This window comes from Manacus vitellinus, unplaced genomic scaffold (assembly GCF_001715985.3).
Source record: "Manacus vitellinus isolate BGI_N305 unplaced genomic scaffold, ASM171598v3 scaffold_4_pilon, whole genome shotgun sequence".
NCBI classification, from domain to species: Eukaryota; Metazoa; Chordata; class Aves; order Passeriformes; family Pipridae; genus Manacus; species Manacus vitellinus.
This window is the reverse complement of record NW_021940604.1, coordinates 26,413,713-26,436,279: the sequence shown is the minus strand read 5'-3', so window position 1 is coordinate 26,436,279 and position 22,567 is coordinate 26,413,713. Positions and strand designations below refer to the sequence as shown.

At 36.1% G+C, this 22,567-nt stretch overlaps 1 protein-coding gene across 1 annotated transcript in view; it reads right to left on the bottom strand.

The window, feature by feature from the left end:
- ASCC3 (activating signal cointegrator 1 complex subunit 3) overlaps nucleotides 1–22,567 on the bottom strand; it is a 264,177-nt gene that overhangs the window by 218,075 nt on the left and 23,535 nt on the right. Inside the window, exon 5 of the mRNA XM_018078048.3 lies at nucleotides 227–347. Within this exon, the coding sequence (XP_017933537.1) occupies nucleotides 227–347 (121 nt within the window). The remainder of the gene's footprint in view (nucleotides 1–226; nucleotides 348–22,567) is intronic.

The window sequence follows — 22,567 nt, the reverse complement described above, 5'->3', positions numbered from 1 at the left end:
CCGTTGAAAAGTAAATAAATATATGCAATCAGTATTTGTTTCTCCTGTATAATAAGACCACAATTTCTTTGTTTAAGCCCATAAATACATTTCCTCCTTGACCACCTCCCCTTTTTTTTTGCTTGCTTTTTAAATACACATTGACAGCACTACTGTTTGAAATACAAGCGAACAGCTGGAAAGCTACTTTTTTCTGGTTTGGAATAAAAATTTTGTAGTCACTTACCTTGCAGAACCTGGAACCTGTTATCATTTGGACAAGTCAAAGATCTTTCCAGAATCAGAGATCTGTTCTGTAGGAGTTTCTCTATGAGTTCAAAACCTTCAGGGCCTAGCAGTTCAAATAACTACAAAAAAAACGAAGTCATAAGTCATTATATGAATTAACATAAATTTATAAATAGGACTGCAATATCTCCATCCCTAGCAACATCAAATCTGTTGACAATGACGAAAACAGGGCAGTTTCCCCTTGGTGCTGTTTGAGTTTGCTGCTGATATTATTCATATAACTTCAAGAATCAGGTAAGAATACAAGTTATGATATACTTTGATGTGACGTTCTATAAAAGATTAAGAGTTTGGCACTGTAGGATACAAGTATTTCTGTTCTAACTACAAAAAGGAGAGAGCTGTCTGTTACTGTCGTGTATTTAATTTTCCAACTCCTTAACAAAGGATTTTTCTGTGGTTCTCTGTGACTACTGCCCTCTGGGAACACCTTGAAATATCTTTATTTTGCCTCTTGATATATTTGCAAAATTCTGAACAGTGCCAACAGCATCAGATCAATGATTCTTTTTTGAAGGCCAATCTGTACTTCATAACTTAAACTGTCATTTAAAAATAAGGGGGGAAAAAAAAGGTGTCACTCCTGGCCCTCAGGGGTTTCTATGGAAAACACAACGTTTGTGCAAATTAGACGGCAGAGTTTGCAGAGACTATGAAATAACAGCTCTGAAATGTATAAAGTCTTGCATTTCTTTCATTAGAGTAACCAATGATGGCAAATTGGAGAAGCAGTCTGCAAAAAACGTAAAATAAAAGAATGCAATAAATATGGACAAATAGAAAATTCTCATATAGAACTAATAAACTACAAAAATATAAAACAGGGAACTGCCTGTTAGACATTAATTCTGTTGTCCGGGATCTCAAGCTAGGATGGATTACTTTTTATGCAGCTTTCACTAGCACTGATCATTTTGCATAGGTTCTATCTTGCACAGCTATTCACTGTCACTTCACAGCCACATTTCTGCTAATATTATCTAAAGACATAAGACAACTTTGGTTTTATATTTCAAAAGAAAGTGGCAAATTAGTACTAGTAAATTGGAGTAGGTATTTTCCAGGGGTAAACATTTAAGGCAGGAAGAGAAAAATACTTTCAAAAGCAAAAAGAAAAGTATATTTGAAATTCCTTAATTGTATGAAGAACTGAATATAAACTTGTCTTAACTTTGCTAATGATTTGCCGACTGTGAAATACCAGCAACACAAGGAAATGAAATGCTTTCAGATTAACCAGATCTGGGGTCAAACACTAATTTCTCATCAAGGCAGTGGACACAATGTAAGCATATTCAGACTTACCATGTTGCTTCCCAAAAACCCCTAAACCCAAAACAAACACACAACACCACCCCATCACTGCCAGAAGGCAAATAACACATTAGCCCTAAAACATCCAGTGTAGACCTTCAGCTCCGCACAAGACTCCAAACCATCTCTCTCACTGGAAGTCATTAAGAACCAGCTTGAAAAGCATCAGTCAGAAAAGATGGAGTTTGTTAGGGACATAGATAATAGCTTTATTTGGAACAGGAAGCTATTTTTCTCCTCCTGTTTTCCCAATATATTCTGAAACAAAAAGCATCTGTATTAAAATTATTTCAACCAATTAGAACAGTAGAACCTTAAAAAGAAGCAGTAATGTATTACACAATGCATTCTAGTTCACAGTCAGAGCTGATGAAGCAAAAACACTATCACTCCATCCCCAGTCACCAGAAGAGTATCAAGGTGAAACTGCATATCCTACTCTGCAGATCTTGCTTTATGGTGAACTTGCCACTGGTTGCCGCATGAGAGGAGCCCCGAAGAGAAGATACAAGGACTCCCTGAAACAACATCTCAGCCTTGACCACATTGATCAACATAACTGGTCTACTCTGGCCTCCAATTGGGAGGCCTGGAGACACACCATCTATAACACTGCTGATGCCTTTGAAAACGCACCCAGGATCGCTCTCGAGGAGAAAAGACAAGCAGAAAGAATCGTGCCTTGCAGAATTTACCACCTAAGGAGACTTTCTGCTGTGCCTTTTGCAACCGGACATGCCTGTCTCGTATTGGCCTTTTTGGCCACCAGTGTGCTTGTAACAAATGTGGGTAGAGACCTTTCCCTAATGTTCATTCGCGAAGCCCAGCCATGATGACTCTGCAGACATCCTACCAGTCAGAGAGAACCAAACCCATACAGTATTACACATGACCGACTCTACAACACTCATGTGGTAAAAGTCACTCCATTTTGCCCCCTTGATGGGTGAACAGGTATTCATTTGCTACCAGCATTTTGAGAGCTGTCTAGATCACCTAAACAGTCTTGCTGTTGTCTGAAAAGGAAGGAGGCTTTCAGAACATTTTAAACAGCTAAGACAGAGATCATTGCTCAAGAATGAGGGGAAAAAACAAAAGAATACAGACCAGAAGCAATAACCAGTTCTTACTGGCAAGATGTCTCCCATGCTCACCAGAAGCCAGACAGAGCTCATGTGTACAAAACAACCATTGAGAGCTAAACCAAGAAAAGCAGAAGTGCTGAGAGATGGAGAGTAAGTGAAAGAGCAAGATCTTTCACCACCTACCACTGATGGTAGAAATAGTCACAATGCTAGAAAAAAGTTTGCAAAGAGTAGAAATAACTAAACTTGAGAACTTGCAAGATCAAAATAGTATTTATAATATCATATTTTCATACTATAGGAGTAATCCATTGCTTCCTAATTAAGGTATTAATAACTACCACAGAATACTACTGTTTCAAAGTACAATTCTTTACCTTCTCATTTTTTGAGACTTATGAAAATGCATCAGGGTCCACACAGGTGGCTTTCTACCATTTCAGAGGAATTGACTTTCAATGGAGTTTTTAAGTTTCAAAGTAATCAACAAATGAAATGACCACCTGAATTTCTGTAATGACAGACAACATTAAAGAACTAAGCAGCAACTGCACCCTATTGTAACTCATGAAAACCAGTGTAAATTGAAATCACAACTTATTGGCATCCAACTCCAAAAAAGTGAATACTGTCTGACCACTTCAAAAATAGCGCAAAATAAAACAAAAAAACCCTCTACATTTTAAGAATTACATCTTTAACATTCATAATCACAGTACCCAACTAACCCTGACCGATAGAGAATATACACGACTTAAAACCAACCCCCACAGTTTTATCTTACTCAAAAGAGAAAAAGATGCCAAAGTGTGCATAAAGTAGTCACCTCACTATTGCTATCAATTTTACACTGGAAAGCACTTACACTTTGTAGTGACAGGTTGACTGTATAAATCAAAGAGCAGGAGAGAGAAAATTAGGAGCTGTGTTGAACTGCCTTATGCCTAGCAAAAGAAATTAAGCCCCAAGGCACAGAAAACAACTGACTGAGAAATAAAGCAGCCTTCTTTTGTCAGGACATATATTTTCTATAGCAGTTTTACTTTTTGATTATACAAATTTAAGTTATCAACATAGACTGGAGTGGCTGAACCAGTTGTAAAAGAGCAAAATCCACAATGCGCTCCAGTACCTACTAAATGCTGATGTTGTCCTGACCACCGCAATTCAGCCTCATGCCAGGATGTTCAGCCGGAGGCACAATGCTGAAATGACTGTTTACTTGAGTTGCTTTGCATGTTGATTTAAGAAACACAAATGTATTATTTGTCACAGAAGGCTGTGTAATTTTCTAATGCATATAACAGGGTTCTTCATGACATTTAAGGTGACTGCCCTACTACGCCACAGAACATGCCCATAAAGAATCAAACTCTGCAAACAGCTATGAAAGAAAAACAAAGTAAGAATTTACAGAGAACGTAAAGCTTAAGAAAGTTATGAGGCAAGCTGTCAGTCCTATGTACTCTTAAGCATCTCCAAGTGATGAAGCACTAACTCTCAATGAGCAGTTGGTTCTGCAGAGGTTTTACACTGTTGAGAAAATAATTTTGGATAAAACGTTTTGCCTTGAAACATTTTTCTTCCTCTTCTAGAGAAGAAAAGGCAAACTGAAAAACTGGGCTGCTCACCTAGCAATTTATATATCTTAAGAGACAAATTATTATGTTTCATTCCAAATGCAATGTTTTCCATTAATCAAAACCAAGAGTTAGCAGGGTCATAGCCAATCCAACAGTTTGTGGGATGAAATTCAAGCCTTCAAATGCCAGCTAGAAGCAACAAATCTTAGAAGGACAGTAAGGCTAAGGACCATGTTGATGACAGCCTAATGGTAGCTTCTAATGCAGAAACTTCCAGAGTAGCATAACTTCATGGAAATATTTTTAACAGTTTTGTAGCATCATACTTATTGCTCACATTTTGAGCTTCTGCCACTCATCTCAAGTGCTCATTCTAACAAGGGGGCAACAGGGAAATTTATGCTTGAAATAAAGATAGTTAGGTCTGAATGGCAGACATGTTCCTGGCACTTGAGCCTGTAACTTGAAGGCTGTTAATGACTTCACATGATTGACAGAAAAACATTAAACAATGTGTAACACTGCAAGTAAAAAAAACCCAACAAAAATAACCTCAGACAGATTCTGACACCAATAGGTACCCAGATCATGACCTTGTCAGGACAGCCTGGTAGGAAAAAACATCTTGTTTACAAAATCTGTGAGGGTTCTGACACAGAGAGTGGCACAGGGGCATAATTCTGTGTTCAGAGTAGGTGCTAGCATTTCAGATTTGATGTGTTATTATATATTCTGGCCTGAAAAATCACCACCCAAGACCCTGAGAGCAGGCAAAGGAATCTGGTGAATGTTCATAGCTGACTTTCTATTAAGTTATAATGAGATAAACTAGACAGCAGGCAACAGTTGGAGAGGCTGTGTGCCAATCACTAGTTTCTTGAATTCCAGCCAAATTATTATGATCCTTGAAGTCAGTAACAGATTGTGCCCAAAAGGCAACCCTGACTGCCTTCGCTAACAAAGTTCCCAGGTGACTTCAGCTACTCCTCTACAACCATAAAAACATAGCTGAGTGAGATGTATGATTACTCATATTTGTGATTTTTGCTTTTCATTTTTACGTGCATAGCCTTAATATCTGGAAAAAAGCATACTGAGTAATCAATCTAGGAATAAAAGGACAAGATGTCTCATATTGCATTAGAAAGGTGAGGCAGGGTCCCCATGCTAATGATTTCTACTGAATATATGCTAGTTTCTATGGAAAAGGCAAGGAGGCACAGACAACTGTCTTGCATGTAGACAGCAGTCTATCTGCCAAAGGAGCTACAAGAAAAAATTGAACCCCAATCAGACACATGACAGAGCAAATTTTTTCAAGTAAGGCTCAGCCATAAAAAAAGTACATCTTTTTTGCTGAACTCACAGTTCAAGATTGAAACAAGATTTTGCTCTGAATGTTAAATAGCTAATATTCACTTTCAATTTCATAAAGCAAAATTTACAAGGAGCTTTGGAGGTCCTTAGCATGATCTCAAATATGAGGCACAGAACTGTGTGCATTACTTTGATATCATAAACTATCTGCCATCACAAGGGCATTTTCTTGATTTCTACGTCTTCCTTGAGATGGGAAAGGATCCTGTTAATCTCATAAAATATTTTGTTTTCTAAATGCACACAAAAATAGACCAGGAACAGTCTTTGTACCTTGCTTGAGTCTCAGTATTAAGTAATGCTCTACAGCAATACATGAAACAGAAAACCAAATTCAGCCAACCAGTGGCTGTCCTCTGTATCTCTTTACTTTTATAGCCTAACAGCTGGTCTGGGTTACAGAGTGCCACCTACACATTTAATTGCTATCCCTGCACTTTGTGGCTTGTTTGCAGATGATATTGCTTTACAAGGCATGGTTTTCAAATAGCTGTGGAAGAATCATCTACATAGCATGATCTCAAGTTTATTCTGTCCTAGTAGCTCTTACGCAACTGAAACAATTGCTTCATTTAAAAAATTGTAGGGAAAACAAGACATTTTGCTTATTTTCTTGCAGGCTTACTGCAAAAGTTGTCTGGATATAGTACCTAGGATACTGATTAAAAAGATTCAGTAGCAAAAACAAAGACATTGAAGATGGAGGGGGAGGTGTATGAAAAATTCAACAGAAACTTTATGGATATAATACATAGTCTGATTGCTTATTACTACTGTGCTGAAAAGTAAGAGACTATCAACACCTCTAACAACTACAGATTATAGAAGAATACTTGGTTCCAAAACAAATCTCAGACATTTTGTCTTTTTATATTTTTTACAGGTTGATTAAAATGAGATAAGCCAAACAAGGCATAATTTCTTACCATTTCTATTAATAACAGATACTAGGTGTGTGAGAAAGACATTCAGCTCTCAGATCTGCTGTTCTTTTTTTCAAGCTGGCTTTTTTGAATAAGAAGCCCATCACATTAAGTCCACCTATACAGAAATTATCTTCCAACCCTAGAAACCATTTCCACCCCGGAGACTCAGCACAGTCTTAGCAACCTGAGCTTAATGGCAGCTGTCTCACAACGGAACAGTAGCCAGGCACTTCATGCCCTTTTAGGACAAGTTGCTGATAAAACAGGTGTACTCACAATGCTTTTCTGATGGCTATTCCTATACATGGGCTGGAGGACTCTCATATTGAAATCTCACTAATCACACGGATCAGACAGGACAGAACAGTGCATCCGCCCCAGCAAGCATTCTAACAGGACAAGGAACATGTGGCCCAGGCAGAGATTCCAGTGGAATCAAGTGCCAGCTTCATGAGGATGAATGAGAAGTTACAACTTTTCATCAAAGAGGTCTTAAAGGTCCGACTGTGAAATTAGTTAGCTTTGACTTTTTGGATTTTACTATCAGTTGGCAATTAGAAGAACATTATTAATGAAATAAAAATTTAGAAATAGGTAGATTAAAGAAAAGCAGCAAAATTTAAGGAATTCCCCCAATAAAAACTTTGAATTTTACTCAGATGATAGAAAAAGGCTGCGTAAGGAAGCTGATGGAAAAGTTTTCATATAATATCGTCTTTGGGAAAGACATTTGCATAAAGATAATGAACTCACAGCAAATTCTTACTCAATATTCAACTTTCGTTTGCTTTTCTCATTACTGCATTCACAGTACAACAAGAAATCCCGAAAATCTAGTCTTCAGCATGGGACAATCTTAGTCCAGGAGTAGTAATACAAGTACAATAAAGACATGGTCAATTATTCTTTCTAATACCATCTCTCCTCAGCACATTGGGATTATGCCCTATTTTTATGTATTTCTAGATTCACAGGTGACTATACAATTTTACTTCAACTATACACTAGTAAAAATGTATGAATTACAGCAAGGAAAACCCCCAAAATAGTATTAAAAAATGAAAACAAATTTTTTAGATGACTCATCCTACAGGTACCAGGTAAGACTTCTTTTAAATCAAACTGAAATCTATAGTTAAAACACTGAAATTGATCAGTTACAGCAAAAAAATTTTTTTTTCTTATAACAAGACTTAAAAACCAGACTATCAGATTGCAAGTGTATAGAAATATTGCTTAATAGGCCTAAACCTGCTACCTTAGCTACTTAATTTACTATTAGTTTTGATTACAGGTATGTCTTAGTATTTGTCTCATATTAAAAAAAAAACAGCATAATCTGTCACAGCATAACTCTAAAATATTTGCTGAAAAATCTTCCTCCCGATCCTTGTGCAAAGCCATACTAAAACTGCCTACCTTATCTGAAAAAGAAACAAGCACAAGATCACAAACCTTAGCAAATTTTCATAATATTTTTACATGAAAATAAGTAGACTGGAGAGATCACCACCATCATAAATGTTTTAAAAGTCATTAATTAGAAACTTAGATGCACTGATTTTGAAAATTTCAAATACATAGCTACACAGCAACTTCCACCAGCTAATTTAGCCTGAAGACTTCGGCAATTAGAAATAATGTCAAACAGCAGCTACAAACATCAGACGACTGATTTGCCTTATGAAAAGGAAGCCCGGAAGACAAATTTAAATATAGAAAAACTCACTGTTATATGATCCCTTAAACTAGTATTTATCTTCAGAAGTATTCTGGGATCAGCTGTTAACGATTTTTGAAGAAAAAAAAAATCCTGATGTCAGCTAACTGCTGCACTTGCAAGTTTTCTTACCTGTAGATAAGGGTAAGAAATTCTGACCTTACCCAGCAGAAAACATACATTTATAGAATTGGTTTCTGTATCAAAATCAAACTTTTTTTTAAGGATGAGGATTTAAGAAACTTCTAAAATGGCAATGTTTGGCACAGAATTCTTTCCTGCAAAAGATAAAAACCTGCAGGTTTTCTCAAAGGACAGCAATTCCCAAACCTTCCCATTTCAGGAGGAGAACTTGGCTGAGTGTGCATCTGCCATCCCAGTGTGTACTGACAGAATAAAACAAAAGACCAGCAAACCAAGGAGTTAGTTCACATTGTTTAACATAAGGTGGATGAGGAAGAGTAGCAAGGGACTCTAATACTGGAAGCTAGTTTTATTAGGATAGTCCAGTCAGAATTTTAATGCCCTCTGCCAGACTCAGAAAGAGCTGAAAGGCCTCACACCTTTGCTAAGACAACCAGCCCCAGGCTGCGAACTCCAGCACCCTGGGCGGACATACGTACAAGTGGGTGAGAAGGAAACAAGGCAAGTCTTCGCGAAACATAGTCTTTTGTATTATTTAAGGGGTTTGTAGGAAAAAAAAGCTTCAGCAGGGGGAAGATTTTTAGCCTAGCTTTCCAAAGAAACGAGGATTACTACCACATCATTGTGCGTTTAGCAGTGTGTGAACTAACAAGCAAGCATTAAGCCTCTTCAGTAGCTTCCAGATTTAACAGAGAGACAGAAGTGTTCAGGGCCAGTAGCAGAGATGGATCCGAATGACTGCTCTTTGTGCCTCCTGCTCTTATCTTCTGGGAGGCTGCAGCGTGAGCACAGCGGCATTAGAACACATCAGTGAGCCCACCAGCACAGCACCAGCACAAACTCTTTGTCAGTCAGCAAAGCTGCAGCCCTCGCGGTGCCACAGACACCAGGCAATACTAAACAGGAAACCCAGCTCTGTCACTTCTGCAGCTCAAGCAGTTGTGGGTTTGGGATTTCTTTGTGGGGTTTTCTCCCTTCCTGCCTTCCATAAAATGATTTGGAGGAAAGTGATTTTGTGCCTAATTAATGAGAGCCTTAATGTTTCAGCTGCCATCTGATTGCATTTCTTGCAGAACTTATAGTTCTTATGTCTCCATGTGGATGTAAAAAGAACTCAGCATCAAAGAAATTAAAACGGGAAAAGTTCCACCAGCTACAGATTGCCTTGCTCCAAAAAAAGATCTCATAAGTTTAATGATACATTGAAACTGATTCAAAAGTTATCATTAATAGATCAAGCCTCATGCCAACTCAAAGATGCAACAAGCTTTCTCTCAGTACAAAACTGAAGTAAAAGAGTCGACAGGAAAGAGGAAAAGTTACTGACAAGGATGGACAGCGACCAGCTCTCAGCACCAGGATGAAGCCTAACATCTCATGGCTCTCCCTGTGGCTCTTTCATAATTTTTTAAGTTTCGTCCCCAAAAACCAGCACTCAAATGTCATTCAGTTTGGTTTCTTATGACAGGAGACAGCATTGTTCTTTTTTCACAAAAAGACAAAGTTTCTTGTCATCTGTGGGGTTTCAACAGTCCATGGACAACAACAAAGCAGTATACTTCCAATTAAGGCCACAACCAAAAAAGGAGAAAAATGTATCAAAAATAACAGGATTATTTTGTCTATATGAAAGAGGAGCAGATAAGCTCCATGGTCAAGAATAATGAGACCCAAGCTTTGCACTGTCTGTATACAAAACTCTTGGTAATTGTAATAAAATTACAAAGAAAATGCAAGCTTGAAAAGCCAGTCTCATGCCAAGTTAGAGGCTTTGATGATAAGATAAAACACCACAGGGGTGATCCACATATGCCTGTACTTTCCCAAAATGGATACTGCTTTTATGAACTAGGTAATGGGGAATAAGCTTTCTGATATGTTAATTTGTTAGGGCTAGAAAGTCATTTTACTGAACAAAAGGAAGTGCCACTTTGACATTTAAAACCAAACATGTTTTATGAGACAAGTTGCTTTGACATGAAGCTATCTGTCATGCGAGGGTACACACACACAGAACTAAAATATGTTATAAAGTTGTAATTTCATGGTACATTAGGAAAAATGAAGATTTAAGTTATATCAATATAGTATCATATGCAAAATTTTCACATGGTGTTGCATATACATAGCAATGAACATGTAAATTAGATGGGTTTAAGTTAAAATGAATGTTAAACTGTAGTTTTTTGAGCTGTTCTCTCAAAGGAGCTTCATAGCAAGAGCTACTCCACTTCTTTATTGATTACCAAGAAATAATTACTAAGGACAACTTGAATTTTCTACTGTGCAAACAACTTCCTATAGTAAACCTGTGTGTGATAGTTATTAAGAGACAAACCTAAAAAATTAACTTTTTGGTGAACAGTTACATGAAAGTAAGACAATTGCAACAGAAATTCAGTCTTGATTTTCCTTGGTAAAAGTCTTCTAAATTGTCCAAAGACTAAAGAGAAGCCACACTGCTTTCAGAGAAGCTTGGACATGAAATTTTGGATGACTTCAGGAAGAACATAAGCAAATAATGACAGAATAGCAAGTATTAAAAATTACTATTTAAAAAAATTATCCTGGCTACGAGCACTTCCTCTTCTTCCAGATACTTGGAAAAACTATTACATATTGTTCTTCCATGTTTTCTAGCAAGCCTCTTAACTCTGATACCGAAGCTCAGGATTCATAACCATTTGTAAACACTCAGAAAAGGATCCTAGATAAGTTTCCTAAATTAACAGCTAACTTTATGATCACTGGTAGATTAGTAACAACTACTGCTAGGGCTTGCTAAAGAGTTCTACAGGAGCAAATGACGAACATTTCTGGAATTCAGATAAGTACTTTAATTTCTTTCCAAAAATAAGCCATTTATAACTTTTTAAGTGCCTTATATGATTTTCAGATAACATTTTAACAATTACTTCAGACTTTGTTCAATACTGCAAAAAGAAGATACCAAGTGAACAGTGCGGGGGGGGTGGTTCAATAATAATAATAAAAAACTACTACCAGTAGAAGAAAATATGGAACAGGTACAGGGACATGCAAATACCACCCACGACAATTCCATTACTAAAGAGCACTGGTAGTCTAGCTATGGCCTACATAAAACTGAATATTGAATATTTATTGAAATAATAGTAATCTACTTCTGATTCTTTGTGGCTGCTTGAAGCCCTTTAAGGCAACTAAATATCCATGTCCAAATGGAGCAGTTGGATAACTTAAAATGTCCTGAAGAATGTCTCACAAGGAGTAGACAATTTCTCTGTGTGGTAGACAGTTCTGAGAGTTGATGCTCATACACGTCTTTGATTGCTGCAAAAGCTATGATAGAACTGGAAACCGACTTGCCTAAAATTTGAAAGTTAACTGAAACACTCGGTGAGATTGTTCCTTGCTAAGATGAACAGCCAATATTTACAAAACTTTTGTTTTATGCTGCCAGTCTATTGCTCCCTCCCTCCTCCAAGTGCCTTTTCCTGCAAACCACAGTCTGCTAGTGCACTCCTCTCACACAAAATATGTTTGTACAACAGCTACTTCTTTGCATCAAGCCAGACTGGTAATTATTTTTTCATATTTCATTTCCTCAGTTTTCCATGCTTTATTTCACATGCTACCTTCTATACAATGGATCTCCTATGAACCCTTTTCCAACTATTTTTAGCATGTTCTATATATAGCAATGATGCAGTCATCTTCTGAAAATGCTTTCCCTTTCAGTAGGCTTTCTATTTCATAGAAATAGAAACATATTCTCCACTTAAGATCAACTAAGAAATGTAGTTGTAATACTGAAAGTATCTGGTAGTGCTTACAATGAAGATCTTTAACGTCTTTAAAATGAGATATAAACATACAGATGTTGATGTCTTTGAAATATGTTGCCACAATAAAATTTTGGTTCTTTTGTTTTTTTTTAATTTAAATATCTACCTACCTGGATGCACATTTTTATGTTTTCATCATCTGCATTTTTATAAAAAATGCCAATGAAGTAGCATGTCAAGATATTTAACATTTTATTTGATTAGTTAGAGTAAGAAGAGCCAGTGGACTCTTCATTCTAGAATTCCACTTGCAAATTCCACTCAGCTAACTTCCGCAGTTTTGTTTTGTCCTCTAATTAACTTAACGTTAATAACAAAAGGTTTAATGATGACTTCTATATAACAAGATAAAGTGCCATGATTTTTTGCTATTCTTACAGGTAGCATCCACAAGGCTAATCTCCATAAACTTAGCACTTCAATAAACATTGTGGAGTAATACAAGATAGTAATATACAACTATCTATATGATATACAGTACTCATACTATATTTAATACAAGCAATAATACATAGTAATACAAGATGTTGAAGCACAGCATGCTTTTGTTGACTTTCTGCAGAGTCCATGCCTATCTCCAGCATGGCACTAACATGCTAAGTTTAGAGGCCTGGAGAACCTCTGCAATGTGACAGAAATATAGTCTGTAGACACTCAGTTTTGACATTAAATATCCAAGATTTTCTCTGTATTAATGCATATTTGAAAGCTGTTTCCCAACATCTCTTATCTCTTTATAATAAATAACTAAAGTAATAAATAAGATAGCTCATAAAAAAGTTTATGCTCTAAACCAAGCTGTTTAGGCAAAATTTTTATTACAAAACCCCCATAATGTAATCTGTTCTGCATTTTGGGAAAAAAAAACTTGCAGTATGACTACTCTCTATTCACACGAGTATTCAGTGTTTGTTAAGTGGTTTATGTAGTTATTACCACATTTGCTTATATCAGTTGTTCAAGACTATTTTATTAACAGAATAAAACTCAGTAGATTATCTACTCTTTGCTGTTTTAAGAAGTTTAACCTGTTTAACCAGTTATCCAGTTCCTCTGTGGGAAAGTCTCATAAAAATGCCACAGCACCATAAAATCTTCTAAGTGGTAAAAATTTCCCAAGCAACATAGACATACATGTTAGTGCAATCCTATTTTGCTGGCTGTGCATGCAAAATATCAGTTATACATGGTTCAGAAATCACCTCTGTGAAATGAGTTAAAAACATAAGCAGAGACTAAGACAAATAGTAAAAACAAAATGCTTTTGAAATCAAGGAAAAATATCCAAATGATTTTAATAATGCCAGTATTTTATCCTAGAGATTTTTGTCTTTGTGCTTACACATATTTAATAATAATTTAAAAATATATTCAATTTGGCTATTTCTTCCACTTTGGACAACCACATCAGCCATTTCACTACTGACTTCAGTCTCTGGCCAATTTAATTTTCTCATTCCCTAACAAGCTGTACTGTTTACTTATGCCTCAGTACATTATGCTATTTACTGTATTTCAAAAAGTGTTTCTAAAAATTATGTGTTGAGTCTGCTTATATTGGCCTCAAGTTCTGCCAAATTGCATTTTGACATCAAAGTTGTCTTTCTCCACCTAATAGTGGCTTCATGAAAACTGTGCAGGGAAAATAGCAGCCTTGTGCTGGGGGTCTCAGAGCACCTTTGGTTCTGCTTCAGATGAGTTAAAATGCTGCAGCTGGGAGTCCTATGCCTGAAGAGAAGAGCAGCAGCTTACACAGAAAAGCCAGGCTTTAGCTTTGACAGGGAACAGAGAACCCTCTGGGAGCAATGAAGCACACACAATTGGACTGATGTGCCGAGCTAGTGACAGGTAAAACTGAGTTTCCAATAGCAGAGCATTCATGTTTGGTATTTGGAGGGGCCAAGCCTTTGCAAAGTCCACCATTGGGCATTCTACGAAGCAGCAAGAGGCTGACACTTCAGATCTTATTTTGCTTAAAGTAAATATCTACTTTTACACCTGCACACTGCACTTTTCTGATGGTGAAGGTCAGCTTGTAGCTAAGGGAATGGCTACACAGAACATGCAAACAAGTTCCACTTGCCCTCTGAGCATTAGTCAAATATTGAGCCAGAGCCAACTGAGCCGTGCACAGGCAGTGCAGCCTGTTTCTTGAAAGCACGTTTGTTTAGAGTCTGCACAGTATGCTAGAAGAATGATCTCGAAACTAGCACCTGAGTGCCACCCAAGTCTGCAAAAAAATGAAATGCTGAAGTACTTTTCACAGTCAGTACTATAATGTGAACTGTGAAGAGTTTAGAGCTCTTAATATAAATTATATATTCAGACTGTTTAGGGAATCACTCTCAGTACAGACCTGACAATTACTAAACTGAATTCAGGTTTAGAAATGTAAGTATTTCTCGGGTCATCAAATTTCTGGATACTAACAGTTAGAACATAACATCTGTAAATGTTACACTAAAGTTCTGAGTACTCTTGAAAGCAATGAGCAAGAAGTAAAGACAACAGTGTCTGCAGTGTTTGCTACTGACAAACAACATGCTAAGCCACTACTAGGAAACAAAATCTACATGCACTTTCTTAGTCTTATTCTAAAATAACATATGTTGTGCAATGTTGTATATGCTCTTCCATTTCTTTATCTGAAAGAATGAATAAGCGTGTGCAGTCTTTAAGAATTAAAAAATTCTTTTTCTAGCCGGTTTGTATTATGAGCTTTAAAATATGCTCTTTCTTGTAGAACTGTATTTCATGGTGTTACATTTGTCTTAGCTTACACATAGAAAAAAAATTAAACATTCACATAAACAATGTCAGGCTTTTAAAGGGTATTAGAAATTTGGTCACATGAATTAAGACTATATGTTATTTTCTCTTAAAAGAATAATGACCACTACAGATTCCAGTTTAATGAATGATTTCTCTGGACAACAAATGTCTGTTATAGATAGATACTTAATTTAGGAGACCAAGGTCACTTTAAAACATAATTGAGATTACTTGCAACACAAGGACTATTTATTTTCCATATACCATAATTCATTAATTAAGTTACACATAAGGTTAAAATTTAAGTATTTAAAAGGCACACTGCACTTACTTATTATGAGATTCCATTAACAATGAACTTATTACAAAACAAGAAGATTTTAACTCAAAAAAGAAAATGTATTAGGATAAGGGATTGATTTTATTGTAAGAAATCCATCAGGGAAAATGAAGATTTAATACAGAATTAGGAGTAAATATTGCAGAAGAATTTTCTCCAGTTACTTCTATTTTTTCAATTCAAACGACAGAAACACAGAATGGCTGAGGTTGGAAGAAATGTCTGGAAATGATCTAGTCTCCAGGGTTGCAGATTCCACAACCTCTTAAGCATACTGCTCCTGTGTCTGATCACTATCACATTGACATCAAATGTTATGTTTACATGGAACATTCTGTAATCCAATTTATGTCCACTGCCTGTAGTCCTGCCATTAGGTATAACCAAGTCTGGCTCCACTTTCTTCACTCCCTCACCATCAGATCTGAACAGATCCTCCAGACTTCCCTTCTCCAGGCTGAATAACCCCAGCATTCTCAGTCTCTTCTTGTATGTCAGATGCTCCAGTCCCTTCCCCATCCCAGTGGCTCTTCCCCGGACTCAGTCCAATATCCCCATACTGGACACCACTCTACACCTTTCTGATTTTATTTGTTCATCTACGACTCAAAGCAGAGCAATAAAATGCATAAGAGTGCAATGTTAATTAAGAAAGCCTAACATTTAAGTAGTAACTACAGACAGTTTTCATAGCTTTTCCTCTGTGTTGCTCTCCATTTTATAAGCAAACTGAAACAAGTATACCTATCAATAAAATACTATTAACAATAAGGTAAAAAGAAATGAGACTGCATATATTCTCCAGATTAAAAGGCCAGTACTGATCAAAGTCAGTCTAGACACATCTTTTGCCATGATCAGACTACCATGTAAAATGCAACATCAACATTTTTTTAATTAAAACTTTTCCAAATTCAGGGTGTGTATGTATATTGTTTAAATAAGAGCAGACAGCATTAGATAAAGTAAGTGATGCTAATCCAAGAACTGTGGGGCTTTTTGAAAGATAATCATGATACGGGAAGGTAATGTTTACCCAGCCTCACAACATACACTTTTCCTTGCAAGCACTGTGAAACATCAAGTAGAGTTTTCCCCACAAAAAATCCAGTGAACATTACACAGGAAAATTTAAGGGGTCTTATCTCCTTTATCAACCCATAAGTTTTTAGCGTAACACACCACTGAATATATATATGTATATCGGAAATGAATTCAGCAGTCAATATTCTAAAAAAAAAAGCAAAAAACCACAGAGACTTTCCGTGTTTAAAAAAAAATGTGCATCTTTCTATAGTATCCATGAGATATATGATAAAAAGGTTTCTTGGAAAAAAAAAAGTCAACTGTAACTGAAGGGTTAAAGGGCTAAAGGGCTGTAACAGTATTATCTGTTGACTGTTGAACTCTCCATTCTGATCAGAATTAACAACATTGACCAGTCCCAGTCTACTGTGAATGATGTGCTCTATGACTTGCAAACTGCAGTGTAAAGCTGTTATTTCTATTTCTATCGCCAACAACATCGTTGCAGGCTGAAGGGTACACTGTTCAAGAAATAAAATGTAGTTTTCAAGTATCAACAAAACACAGCGAAATCCAAGAATCTTACTGAGCTTAACAAGGGCAAGTGTAGTCCAGGAGTGTGGCACAGTCTGGGATCTATCCATCTGGGGAGCAGACCTGTGGAGAGGGAGCTGGGGGTCCTGGTGAGCAACAAGCTCAACATGAGCGAACAGCGTGCTTGCATCAACAAGGGCATCGCCAGCAGAGAAAATGAAGGCATTTTCCCACTCTACTCAGTGCTTGTCAGACACGCCTGGAATACTGTGTTCAGATTTGGTCCCCTCTATACAAAAAAGATGTGGGTAGGCTGGAAAGGATCCAGAGAAAGGCCACAAAGATGATCCAAGGACTGGGAAGCCTGATGTGTGAGGAAAGGCTGAGAGAACTGGTTTCTAGAGCCTTGAGAAATGGAAGCCTTAGAGGAGGTCTTATCATGATGTTCTAGCAGTTAGGAGGTGCCTTGCAAAGAAGACAGAGACTCTCTCTTTAGAAGGAGTCACATGGAAAAGACAGGGCAATAAGTACAAGTTATTGCTGGGGAGATTTTGATTGGACACAAAAGGAAAATTTTTCACAATGAGAACAATCAGTCATCAGAATAATCTTTCCAGGGACATGGTGGATTCCCCAACACTGAACATTTTTAAGATTTGGGTGGGCAGGGTGCTGAGACATCTTGTCTAGACCATGCTTTTGCCCTGAAAGGTTGGACCAAATGATTCTTGAAGTCCCTTCCAACCTCGTATTCCATGATTCTATTTAATGGTTCATATCCCTACACGAAGAAACAATTTTAGTGTATTTTCCTTCAAAAGTAGCTAGTCATGTTTCCCATTTTGAGTGTCAGGGACCAGCTAACTCCACTATCTAGGTCCCTTACTGTAGCATAAATTTCCCTTTTGAAAGGAAAATTTTGACTCTTCAAAGTTACTGACAATACTTTAATTCAGTTCAATATTAAAATTAAAATTTTTCTATGGTTAAAAAAAATAATTTTGGATATAAGGATAAAGCAGTTAAAGAGAAAAGAGCATGGATATAAAAATGATCACAACGAAGCTAGGAACAAAATTCAGAGCTCGCTGTTCAGGCAGATTGAACACAATGTAATCTTTCATAAATCTTCAGAAACTGACACATGAAACTGTCAGTCAGGGATCACACATCTACAAGTGCAATAACACTGTGGATAAGAAAAATATAAATATGATTGGAGGTGAGTTAAAAGGATATGTTTTGAAAAGAATGAAAAAGACATCCAGATAACTGGAAAATGGCATAAACATAGCATGGGCTTACTAATGATACATCACTTGGTCTAACACTTCATTAAGGTAGAAAATGAATAAATAGCAGTTGTCTCACATCTGGACTTCATTTAAAACATTGCAATTTTTCCACATGAGGATATGTGGAATTTGTGAAGATAAGCGTTAATAGAAGAATTAAAAGTTGGCAAGGAACTGCCTGAAGGGTAAATGAAAGGAAAGGCAGTGTTTAAAAGGCATACCATCATCTGGAAAAGAAGGTACAAGCACAGTTCTTTAATGCTCATGTTTAAAAATGCTTTGGAAAAAAAAAAAACAGACAACTGTAGCACAGGAAAAGTGATCATAAAAGCAGCCCTGAATAAAGTCAAAAAGCAGAAAACAAGTTCATTTTAAACACCCAAGCAACAAGACTGGAGCAGTCTTCAGGGAAGAGCTGGGACAAATTTTCCCAGATTCTTTTATTAATGAGTCTTCCTCACTTTAAGATATTGTATCAGTGACAGAAAAGGTCCCTTCTAGATTCTGTGAACATTTACACAGATTTTGCTTTCCTTTACTCTTCTATACTTCTGTTGCAAAAAGGTTGGTGGCAGACACAGAGGAGCTTCCTGCCAGTTCACTGAATTAGTTAAGTTCCCCTTGTTCTTGATCCCATGAGCATTTACAGGTTCAACCAACAAAGCAGACATTTGTGGTGGGATTAAGATAAAGGAACAGAAACGCTGTAGATGAACTCATGTGGAAAAAAAAAATCATTATCTTGCTAGCAGTGACAAAGGTCACTAAGAAAAAGTTACAGGCAGAAGCCTGAGAGACAACAGCGCTCCACTTAGAAGAGGCTGGAGAAAACTGTCTAAAAGCCTGTTGCTAAATCAAGCATTCAGAGAACACTACACTGAAAAAAAAATCCTACTTAATCAAGCAACAAAATAATCTGTTAACTTCCATTCTGAAATAAGTACGAAAAGAACTGAATTTCAGTACTAAAGCAATAACTTTTTGGCTCTAATGATGAGTATATTACTGGATGGATCTAATAAGGAATACATACAGGAAGAGGTGCTGCCCAATTCATGACCTCTTTTTTTTCATCATATAAAACCTATATTCCACAACTTGGACTTTTCTGATTTCAGGTGTACTTTGATTTGAAATGAATGTTTTTCACCCTTGAAGGAAGGACTGAGGACCTTCAAACTCCACGTTACTACCCTTTGATCTCTTACCGTATGTCAGGTGCTTATGACAACAAGGAAGAAAACATATCTTACATTTTTGGTAGGAGTGATGAATACTAAATTGTTGTTAGAAATTAAATATAAAGGAATGTTTTTTCACACTATGACAGTTTGTAATACAGGTGGCCTGTATTTAACTTATAGAACCTCTGGACGCTATAGTTCCAAGTACATATATATGTTAACCTTTTAATGCAGAGCTGGAAAACAGTCACAACTATAAAGCAGAGAAAAAGCCTACACATTAAGTACCTTGTGTCCTATTATATGGCAAATAAATGTATCGTGTAGAGATAAGTAAATATACGTACTATTACACACTATTGAAACTACTACTTACAATGTAATTTTCTTGAAACAGTCCTGCTGTTTCACATCTCAGCCTAGTGTTCTAGTCATTTACACATCATTTAAAATGATTTTGTCTGGGAAACACCATTTAATCCAATACACTGAATGACATCATTATTAATTTTATTTGGGCAAAGTTTTCCTTGTCCCAAGATGAATAGAATGCACGAATTTTCATAATGTATGCTGTATTAATTAGAGCTTAACACAATTCTGATTGAACTTCCTTTTTTTCCTCTAGTTACTTTATGGGAAATGTTTTGTTGTGATAATGTACGTCTGCCTTAGTGTAAAAATAGACAGGTATTTCCAAAATAAAATTCAGATAAATTTTGCAGATAAACTACAACAAGAGTTCACAGAAGAAAGAGAAGCCCTCTAAGAACAGCATGGTGTAATCAAACAGTAATAATAAACCCTTCTAACTTTTTCCTAGTTACCCTGGGAGGTGATAGGTGGAAATACCGCTAAAATGCTCTCAAGATGGCTCCAGTCTTCATTCCGAAAGCATCATATATTAGAAACTGAGTGCTCAACTTGAGAAATACACTGCATACTAAGTTTTAATATAAAATAATAATAAAAAACCACAAGAGTCATTGGCTGAACTCTGTAATTGGCCATCCGCTTTTTCTTCCTGTTTTTAAATAATGGTCTTGTTACCGCATCATCACCATCTTATATTCATCAACAAAATCTGAGACACTGTGAAAAGTGTGTAGCTGTCATTTAGGGTTACTAGAACTTATGTCTTAAATGAAAAGTCATGTCTCAAACACTTAAAAAATAAATTATAACTCCAATATCACTCCAATAATAAGAACCAATTTTCCTCTAATTTAGAGTCACCAGTGATATGCCAGAAAAACAAACTGTCCTAAAGGAAGAGTGGTATGTTCTTAAATAGTGAAAACAAAGAACAAAGTATTTCTTCTACCTTGCCAACCACTTTAAACATAAGCCACATGCTGCTAGAGAAAGCAACTGATTTCAATTCCTTGTAGAGTTCATTAAGTAGATAAAAACCTAAATACCATACATGTGTGCCTGTACATACACTAAACAACCCCAAAAAACAACCAGGATGGCATACCTGAAATGATATAAAATGTTCATATTCTTAATGTGGTCTGGAATCTCAGAATGAATCTCAAATGAAATTGTCTTACAGAAGTCCACTCACCAATATCCTCACCACCAGCATGTTCTCTTCTTGTTTAATAATAACCAGACAGTGGTATCTTTATATTTAAAATATAAAAATGTGTTTTACAGATCTGGATTTTTATTTAAAAGAATTATTATAGAGCATAGACACTTTAGCATGTATACATTACTCCAAGTAAGGTAAGATTTTCAGTATGCATGATCAATCACATACTTGTTATACCATCTCATACAGCAAACCTATGACCTAGTTCTAGAAATGGGTTACCTTCAGGTTTAAAAGCACCACCTGCTCTTAATGATGGCACCAACAAAACTGCTGTAATAAAAACAACAACTCCTCAGTAATAGTAAAATCTAAAGCCCAGAAGAAATTTTCAAGCCACAACTATGCTTACAGAGAGCACAATACAAATGCCAGCTAGCTTTTAACAAAAGGTGATCACGTTCAAATTTGTCTTACTCCCTCCTCAACCCCCACATTGCACAATGAACAATGAAATAAGAGTGTTGCAAGGAAAAGCAACATGGGGACCAAAATAAGGAAAATGGGGAGATCTTTGCTTTTTTTTATTTTTATTTTTTATTACTAATTTCTTTTAAAAATCAAAAATAAGATATAGTTTTCAGACACTAAGGAAAAAATCCTTCTTCTCTCGAGTGACTCATATAAAAGAAACTTGCTGAATAATCTTCAGTTTGCTGGCAAACAATTTTTTCATATTATCAAATTAAAACTGTAAAGCCATCAAAAGAGAAATTTTGCCAAAAATTCTTTGCTCCAAAAACTAATGGAAAAGAAGTCTTTAATGGTGACCTACATAAAAACTGATAGCTTGAACTTTCTGCCAATTCATTTAGCAATCCATTATGATCATAAAGTTGTGAAATAAAAATAATGTTATTTCTTCTTGCTTCGAGTGAAAGGTTTTGAGCCTTTCCTTTAACAAATTTTACAAAGTAGACTCAGGTATTAAGTAGGTATTATGCAGAAGTATGGAATTATAAACTTCAGGTCCCTATGACAAATGAAGATATTCTTTTTGTGTTTCATTTTACATTCAAGTTTCTTTATCCAATTTCCTTATCCAAGACCTGTTCAGTTTTCTATTTTCATGAGTCATCCTTCAATACAACCACTTAAAATATGAAACTGTTTGCAGACATGGCTTAAAGTGTTATTTTTCAAATATATTTCAATGCAGTAGAAATTAGACCAGCTTCCATTTATATTTAAGATCTCAAATTAGAAGTAGTCTGTAAGAAAATATTCATATGCAGAATGCAGCTCAAAGGGTGGCCAAAATGAGGTCTACTGATTACCAAACAAAACAATAATATAGCTTCAGTAACTATATCATTTTGCATTAGATATCAATACATAGTTATTTAAACCTAAGATGAAATACTCTATGACTTAATGTTTTTTGTAAGAATTAAATCTGCAACTGTAATGGCAAAAATCCTGAAAATTTTCACTATAGTGTATTTCATTACTGTTTATTCCTACCATCAGTTGTATTTCAGTAGCAAATTTTCAAATTTAAAGTCTTTCTGAAAAGTCAGTTTGTGAATTTAAGTACTGGATGTTTTCA